The sequence below is a fragment of the Myotis lucifugus genome, unplaced genomic scaffold (genome assembly GCF_000147115.1).
Source record: "Myotis lucifugus unplaced genomic scaffold, Myoluc2.0 scaffold_45, whole genome shotgun sequence".
In the NCBI taxonomy this organism is placed as follows: Eukaryota; Metazoa; Chordata; class Mammalia; order Chiroptera; family Vespertilionidae; genus Myotis; species Myotis lucifugus.
Window position 1 is genome coordinate 345,447 of NW_005871093.1, and position 9,633 is coordinate 355,079.

The 9,633-nt window shown below is 37.7% G+C and overlaps 1 protein-coding gene across 1 annotated transcript in view; it reads left to right on the top strand.

The window, feature by feature from the left end:
- Window positions 1-2,795: 2,795 nt before the first annotated feature.
- Window positions 2,796-9,633, top strand: part of ZNF713 (zinc finger protein 713) — a 12,820-nt gene continuing 5,982 nt past the window's right edge. The window contains exons 1-3 of the mRNA XM_006088273.3: window positions 2,796-2,882; window positions 5,927-6,053; window positions 7,791-7,883. Coding sequence (XP_006088335.2) covers window positions 2,796-2,882; window positions 5,927-6,053; window positions 7,791-7,883 — 307 coding nt within the window. The remainder of the gene's footprint in view (window positions 2,883-5,926; window positions 6,054-7,790; window positions 7,884-9,633) is intronic.

A 9,633-nucleotide genomic window follows, 5' to 3' on the forward strand; every position in this document is an offset into this window, starting at 1 on the left:
TTATCTTGAAACCTATTATTTTCTAAGTACTGATACACTCACTTTTCTCTGGATGCCATTTGCTTGAAGTATCATCTTCCACCCTTTCACTTTGAGACTATGTTTGTCTTTGTAGCTGAGATGGGTCTCCTGAAGGTAGCATATAGTTGGGTCTTCCCCCCACTACACTTTGCATTTTGATTGGTGTGTTCTGTCCATTTACATTTAGGATGATTATTGATATACGAGGATTTACTATAGCCATTTTAGTTTTTGTTTTCTGGTGGCCCTGTATCTCCATTGTTTGTTTTTTTCTTGTGTTTCTGTCTGCTATATTAGTTTGGTGACTTTCTATGAGTTTTTCCACTGTTTATCTTTTTTTATGTTATGTGTCTCAACTCCAGATTTTGTGTGTGTGAGTGGTTATCATTAGGTTATGTAAAAAAAGTTTCAAACATAACAATAGTCCTTTTTTCTGATTGCATCATCTTCATTCACTTATGCAAGTTCAGCCCTTTCCCCTTTATCTTTTATGTTCTTGTTGTAACAAATTATTCCATTTTGTGCTCTGTGTTCATTTCCAAATTGCAGAAATTAGAGACCTTTAAGTGCTTTTCCCTTTTAACCATTATGCTATAATTAAATAATTAAAACCCTATTCTGAAATAGAGTTGTAATTTCCTTCCTTTGTCTGTGTGTTTGCAGTCTGACTCAGAGTTTCATATCTTTTTGTTTCTGGTAGAAGAGCTCTTTTCAACATTTGTTGTAATACAGGTCTTGTGGTAAATTCCCTCAGCTTTTGTCGGGAAAAGTCTTTATTTCTCCTTCATATATAAAGGGTAGCTTCTCTGGATATATTATTCATGGCTGCTGGTTTCTCTCTTAAATTTTTAAATATTTCATTCCACTCTCTCCTACCATGTCAGGTTTCTGCTGAAAAATATGATGATAATCTAATGGGATCTCCTTTATACCTGTAGGTTACTGTCTTCTTTACCCGGCTCCCTGGAGATTTCTTTCTTTGTCACTACCTTCTGACAGCTTTAATTTAATGGGTCTTGGAGGTCTTTTTGCATTGAGATAATTAGGTGTTCTGAAAGCTTCCTGAATGCGAAAGTTCAGCTCTTTGCATGGGTTTTGGAAGTTCTCATTATTTGTTTGAATAGGCTCTCTGTTCTTTTCTCCCATCTTCTCCTTCTGGTATACCCATCATTCTTATATTGCTTTTTCTAATGGAATCAAATAGTTCTCATAGAGTTTTTTCATCTTTCTTTTTTTAACTCTCAGTGCCCTCTCTTCCTCCACCTGAGTCATTTCTACATTTCTATGTTAGAGCTCACTAATTCTCTCTTCCATCTGGTCTTCTCTGTTTCCCGTGCTCTCTGATTCATTCTTCATCCCATTTATTGAGTTCTTCAGCCCCAGGATTTATGTTTGGTTCATCTTATAGTTTCAATCTCTTTGGTAAAGTACTTCTTTTGTTCATTTGTTTTATTCCAGAGCTCATTGAACTGCTTTTCTGAGTTTTCTTCTATATCATTGAGTTTTTTCAAAACTACAATCTTGAATTCTCTGTCATCTAAATCACAGTTTTCCATGTTTTTTAGTTTGGTTTCTGGAGAGTTTTCATTTTCTTTCTGAGCTAATTTGTTACCATGGTTATTCATGGTTGATGGATTGTTTCTCTGCCTTGACATTTGAGAAAGTGAACTCTTCTTTTTAGGTATGGTTTATATCTTTTAAAGATTTCTTTCTTTCAACTGTGGAGAGGACAAGAATAGATTTTGGAAATTATAAGGAAAAACAATATATAAATGGTAGGCAGAGGAAAAGGGATTAGAGCATAGCCCACTGAGAGAGACCATGGAAGTAAAGCAAGACACAGCTGTCAGCAATATCAGATATCTTCAACCCTTAAATAATGAAGTCTACCGCATGAGCAACCTAAAGGTTTTTTTATATTACTAACCAGGGAAATTTCAGTGGAGTTCTGATAGCAGAACAGGAGCAACATTATAGAGAATTGAAAAATCAGTGGGTAATGAGGATGTAGACACAAGTATGGACAATCCTTTGAAGAATGTTGTCTTGAAAAAGAAAGGATGGTGGTTGCAAAGGGTTATGTAGCCAGTGAAGGTTTTTAATGTTGGAAGAGACATTAAATGATTTTAAATAACTATAGGAAGTAGCAATAAAAGTGAAAGATAGCTCTGGCTGGTTGTGGCTCAGTTGGTTGAATGTCATCCCGTGCACCAAAATGTCACCAGTTTGATTTCCATTCAGGGCACAAGCCCAGGTTGCAGGTTCAATCTCCAGTTGGGGTGCATGCAAGAGGCATCTGATTGGTGTTTCTTTCTCATCTCTCTCTCTCTCTCTCTCTCTCTCTCTCTCTCTCTCTCTCTCTCCTCTTCCCTCCCTCTCTCGCTGTCCCTTCCTCTTTCTCTAAAAATCAATAAAAATATATTTTTTAAATAAATAAATAAATAAACTGTCTGTCATCTTAACACAAAGCAAAAGCTCCAAGTTTTAGGTTCAATCTTTTTTTTTAATATATTTTATTGATTTTTTACAGAGAGGAAGGGAGAGGGATAGAGAGTTAGAAACATCGATTAGAGAGAAACATCGATCAGCTGCCTCCTGCACACCCCCTACTGGGGATGTGCCTGCAGCCAAGGTACATGCATTTGACCAGAATCGAACCTGGGACCCTTCAGTCCCCAGGCCGACGCTCTATCCAGTGAGCCAAACCAGCCAGGGCTAGGTTCAATCTTAATACCATGTATTGACAAGATGCTTTTTTTTTCTTTTTCCTATTTATGCCTTCTCAGAATGCTGTACCTTTTCAGGAGGGGAACATGGAAGAGAAGGAAATGAATGATAGGCCACAGATAGTCAGGTCCAAGGTAAGTTTAGTTTTACTCTCCTCGGAAATACTATTGTAGTCCTTAGAATGTGGGCACTTTCACTTTTCTATTCTCAGAAGTGCTAAGCCCCCAAACTCCAGAGCCCTTTCAACTCTTGTGTGACAGATGATAATCTCTATTGGATGTTCCCCATCCACCTTATATACTCCTTTATAGCTCTTTTTCCCTCCAGCATTTTTACCAAATCAAGTACTCATGTCAGTGCTAGATGTTGAAAAAATAAAATAAAATAAAAGAAGCCATAGACTGTCTTATAATCACCCTTCACTTACACAGCTCACCAGAATTCCAACACACTGTAAGCAATGAATGATGCTCAGGTCACTGTGACTGCTTGGAACTAATAGCATTACCCAGTATGCCTGAGGACATCTGCTGCCACAAGTTAATTTTTATCCAGAACCCATTATAGCTTCCCCCAAACCTGTTTAAACCTGTTGTTAACAATTCTATAGTTTGATTAAATATTATGTAAACTGAAGAGATATAACTGTTTGTTTCTATGAAAACTAGTTGAATGTTTTGGAAAGATTCAGTAAATGCCATTTTTTAAAAATTGCTGTCAAATTAGGTGTGAGCAAAACTGTAAAACACAGATGGAAAAATCATAAAAATCTCAGAGGATTCTATGCCTACATTATTTCCCAAGCGTCATTTGCTTGTCCCACTTTAATGAACCAGAAACTGATACATTATGGGTATGGACACTTAGTCATTAAAATCACTCTCATAGACAAAGGTTAGCTTTACATCAAAAGGTTAGCCAAAAATATACATGTATATATTTTAAATTAAAATAATATGTTTAGCCGTAATCGGTTGGGCGCAGTGGATAGAGCATCGGCCTGCGGACTGAAAGGTCCCAGGTTCGATTCTGGTCAAGGGCATGTACCATGGTTGCGGGCACATCCCAGTGGGGAGTGTGCAGGAGGCAGCTGATCGATGTTTCTCTCTCATCGATGTTTCTAACTCTCTATCCCTCTCCTTCTTCTCTGTGAAAAATCAATAAAATATATTTTAAAAAAATAATAATAATATGTTTAAGATATCTTTTATGGATCTCTACTTTAACCAGCTTTTTTGCTTAACACATGAGATATCAGTCTTAGTTGCTTCACATAGAGGACTTCTATTGTTCCAAATTCTATGAGATAATCATTATCTGTACATAGCAAATAAACTCATTGGAAGAGATTTTTAAATGCCTACATCACACAATTAATATTCAAAAAGTGTAAGTAGAATGTTGGATGCTGTTGTGCATGCAAGAGATAACAAACACAAGAATTACTCAGAGAAGGGAGAAATCTGATTGAAACTGGAGGGACGAGGGAAGACTTCATGAAGAAGGTAGAGTTTTAATGTGTGCTGATATCAGGTAGGGTTTGGAAATTAGAGAAGACTGAACCATTGCAAAAGGAAATAAAACTTGAGCAAGAGCTAAGACAATAGGAGACCAATAGCTAGAGCTGAGCACTTATTTGGTGCATTAGTATTTTGGGATCTTAGGTCTGCAAGGAATAGATTCATTCAGTTTTTGCTTAATTATAAAGCTCCCCACAGACAGGAACAAAAAGACATTGAGAACTAATGTGGCATATGTGCCTCTTGGCATTCTAGCCAGAGGAGTTTGTTTTAATTTTCCAGAACCATTTATTGTGTTACGAAAGAAGATGATTCATTCCTTCAACAAATATTATTGAGCAGCCACTGTGCCAGAAATTATGTGTGGCATCAGGTATATGTCAATGAGCAAAGCAAACATGGTCCTAAGCCCAAGTGGCTTATAGTCTAACAGAGACAGTCATTCAGCAAATATAATAATAAATTGCAAATTGAGATGTATATTATACAAAATAAGAATAAGGTGCTGTGAATGTGCATTAAGGAGTCAGGGAAGAACTCTATGGAGAAGCAAAATTTAAAGTGAAATGTGAGGATAATAGAAGTTATAAAAGGAAGTAGAGCCAAACCGATTTGGCTCAGTGGATAGAGCGTTGGCCTGCAGACTGAAAGGTCCCAGATTCGGTTCCGGTCAAGGGCATGTATCTTGGTTGCGGGCACATCCCCAGTAGGAGGGGTGCAGGAGGCAGCTGGTCGATGTTTCTCTCTCATCGATGTTTCTAACTCTCTATCCCTCTCCCTTCCTCTCTGTAAAAAATCAATAAAATACATTTTTTTAAAAAGGAAGTAGAAACGAGCTTTTTAGGCATATGTAAACAAGTATAAAAACCAATACTGTCCTGAAATATTGAATCTTAACTTTTAGGAAAGAACACTTGTTTGGAACACCACACTCTTAAATAATTGGAATGTTTGTACCCATGAAGTAGATTGTATTGGGGTGGGGGAGTGTTAGGAAGGAAGGAGAAGGAGGTATATGTATGTTGTGTGTCAGTATGTTGCTCTTAGAGCAAAAGGGTTGCTTAGGCAGCATTGATAATGGAGGAAATATAGATGTTACCCTTTTTATTTGAAATTCCTACCTCTAACAGGACAGTTTCTTTTACTGATATCGACATGCATCATATGCCTTTTACTCTTAACCTATTTGCCCTGGTTATTTTCACTTTTTTTTAAGACACTGAAATATCCTTTCTCCTCTTCTGTGCAAATCTTAAAACTTTTAAGGACTACACAAGATACACCAACTCGATACCTACTTTCACTATTTCAGCATATCCTGAATTCTGTCACTTCTGAAACCTTGTAGCATGAATTTCCCATATCATTTTTTAATTGTTTAGATGATCTGAGATTCCCCTGCAACAGATTATAAAAAGCTGAAAAACAAGCATTACTTCATGTATGTTTTTATCTGTCTTGAAAGATGATAGAAAAATAGGCACTGAGTGTTGTCTCAAAAATTTTGACCTGGATTACTCAGAGCCCTGAAAGGCTCTCAGCACAATGGCTTACACAGCCTAACCTTTGTCTCCTGCTCTACCTTTGCTCCTTCCCCTAAGGGCCCAGTTTTTTAAAAAACTGTTTCTGGCTGAGCAGGGATGTACTTGATGTTTCAGGAGTCCCTGACATTCCAGGACGTGGCTGTGGACTTCACCGGAGAGGAATGGGACCAGCTGTGCCCTTCTCAGAAGAACCTCTACCGAGATGTGATGCTAGAAAACTACAGGAATCTGGTCGCTCTGGGTAAGGAGGGAGGCCCTGTAAAACTGGAAGCCATTCCAATGGGTTTATAGTAGTCCCCCCCTTATCTGAGGGGATGCCTGAAACCATGGCTAGTACTGAATCCTACATATACTATGTTTTCCCTATTCATACATACCTATGATAAAGTTTAATGCCTCGTCCATCTGAACTAAGCACTTCCATATTCTAGCTATAACTTTTGTGGTTTGAGGTGTGACAGCAAAGCTAGCACGAATTTCTTTTTTCTTCACAATTTCATGGATAGAAGATGTGCTCCTACCATAAATCTAAACAACTTCAGCATATAATTTTTTTCTTTCCTTATTAAATTTTTTACTTGAAAAAAGAACTTTATGGCTTTTATTCGGCATATCTGAATTGCTAGCATCACTACCTTTGTGCTTTGGGGCCATAATTATGTAAAGTAACTGTTTCCAGAGCATAAGCACTTTGATACCAAGACAGTTGGTTTGATAACCAAGATGCCTACTAAGTGACCAATAGGCCTGGATCATCTACAGTGTTGATATGCTGGACAAAGGGATGATTCATGTCCTGGGCGGGATAGAGGTGATGGTGCAAGATTTTATCACAGTTTCTGGAATGTATTATGCTAAGTGAAATAGCCAGTCAGAGACAGACAAACACCATGTGATTTCACTTATATGTGGAATCTAATGAACAAAATAAATTAACAAAATAGAAACAGACTCATAGCTGTCAGAGGGGAGGGAATAGGGGGGCTGGGTGAAAAAGATGAAGGGATTAAACAACAACAACAAAAACCTCGTAGACAGACAACAGTATGGTGAACATGGGTGGATCTTGAGAATGTCATGCTAAGCAAAGTCAGAAAAAGTCAAGAACAAATGACTTCACTCAGATGTGGGATATAAAACTGAAAGCAACAAATGAGCAAATAAGACAAACAAATATATAAAACCTCATATACACAGACAACATGGTGGTTACCAGAGGGAAGAGGGATGGGAGGTAGTAAAGGGTAAAGGGGTCAAATATATGGTGACGGAAGGAGATTTGACTCTGGGTGGTAGATACTCAATGCAATAGGCAGATGATGCATCATAGAACTGTACACTTGAAACCTATATAATTTTATTAACCAATAAATTTAATTTAAAAAGTTAAAAAAAAAATAGCCCAGTTAGTGTGCCTCAGGGATTGAGCATTGACCTATGAACCAGGAGGTCACAGTTCGATTCCTGGTCAGGGCCCATTCTTGGTCTCCAGTAGGGGGCGTGCAGGAAGCAACCCATCAATGATTCTCAAACATCATTGATGTTTCTCTTGCTCTCTCTTTCTCTCCCTTCCTCTCTGAAAGCAATAAAAATATTTTTTAAAGTTAAAATAATAAAAATAAATAAAAAATGAAACTATGAATTGTTTGTTTCTGGAATTTTTCATTTAATATTTTTGGACCATGGTTGATCGTGGGTAACTGAATCTGCAAAAAGTGAAATCAAGGATAAGGGGGGACTACTCTATTTTCTCAAGTAGTGAAAACCTCCAAAGCTTTTGTGAATATAGTTCAGGCGGGACAGAAGAATGCTAATCAGTTTCATAGACAGAGACCTTTAGGTCCTGCTCTTTCTCCTCAGGTAAAAAGTCTTGAGGTTGAGTTTGAGGTGGGCACCTTTATTTTGCTGCCTTTCAAGACTAAAAATTTCTTTGTTTCCAGTATAAATTTCTGAGATACATTTTTCCCCCCATGAATAGGTCATCAACTTTATAAGCCAGAGGTGATCACTCAGTTGGAGCAAGAAGAGCAGTGGATGATGGAAAGAGACAGCCCACTGGACACTCGTCCAGGTGAGAAGCAAGCATTTTAATATTTGCTACTGAGTGAAGGGAAATAGTCACTCTTGAAATACTACACTGAGTGTGCTACAAATATCTCTCTCTGGATTTAAAGAATATTGAACACTTCTTAAAAATCTAGTTCATATTTGACTTTTTCACAAAGTGGAAATGGCTCTCTTATTTTTTTCTGATTAAACAGATAATATATACTTATTATTTAAACATTAGCACAGCACAAAAGTTATTTTGAAGGTGTTAGTTTGAATGTACATAAATACCTCCACATAGCATTTTCTATTTTTTTTATTTACACATCCTCTCTTGGTAGTCTTTAAATCTTTCTTTTCCATATCTCTGCCATTTTTACCTACTTTTCAGTTTTTCTTTTTTCTTTCGTTATCAAACTTTTTAAAATTGTCTAAAACCCATAGCCCTGGTTCTTATTCTTGTGCTCACCTTGGTGATATATCCTGATTGTGTTACTAACATTTTTTCTGGGAGATTACCACTAACTTCCTTCCAGTCAAATCCAGTGGCTAAAAACCACAGTTATTGTCTCCTATGATCTTGTATTTGACTGTGTTGACTTTACTTTTTTGAAATTTTCTTCCTGGCTCGTGATATACGCTATTCTTGCCTCTTTCAACCTTTCTCCTGTATCTTTACCTGCTCCTGTACTACCTTCTCTCCCTCCTTATTCTTCTAAAGGTGTGTATTCCTATGGATTTGGTGTTCCATTCTCTAGTGAAGTGCTTTTAAGTAGACTTATATGTCAGTTTCCCGCATTTCTACATTTCTAGTCTAAGTATTTCACCCACATTCTCTTTCCAGATTTTAGATCATATTTTTGTTTATGAATGTCATGCTATTTTAATTAAGTGCTGTATTTCAAAACCTGGATCTGTTGACTTTCTACTCTCTTCTTTAAAACATCCCACTAAATATGAGACTTCTTGGCCAAAAGAAAAACCTCTTTCTTTCCCGATTGTTAGAATAACACCTACAGTGATCTGCCTGGGTTATACTAGCAAATAGTTGACTGCTACCTGCATGATATATTCCACTCTGGTTCACTTAGTCAAGCTATCTTCCCATCTCTGTCTAGTTTCCTACTCTGGTTCTTTGTTCTGGCTCCGTGTTTCATCATTTGGACTTGGCTTTGTTTCATTCGAGCTTATGCTTTTTCAGTATGACAGACTTGGCTGTGCTTCTTGCTTTTAGCGCTCTAGATTATCTTAGGCAGGAAACTTTGTCCCTATTTCAGCCTCACTCAACCTGAATTTTGGCCTGACCAGTGCTGGCATTCCATGGGTAAAGGCTGATAATTAAAACATTTTGTCAAGAACTAGGCCCTTTCCCTGACAGCAGTGGGTGACATTATTTCTATGAACCTCCACGCCTGGATCCCAGGGAATAGGAAACTAAAGGAAGAAAATTAAAAACTCCCTTTGCAGGTGAATTGCCAGGGTAGGAACCTACAGCAGACGGCAGAGCTGTGCTTTCCCAAGGGTACATATGTGGCCATGTGCAGGACCCACACTGTCTCCCATTTTGTCCCTACCCACAGACTACCCTCCACTAGAGAAAATAATTGCTAACTTAAGAAAATGTGCAGACACCATTATGCATCTATATGTGCATACACAAGGCTCTTGATTCATAGATCAGCTTGAACAAGGGGTTTTTCACATCCTCCTTGTCACAGACAGACAGGCTAGCAGTCTCCTCCAAGGAGTCTGTTTTTGCATTATCCTGTGAA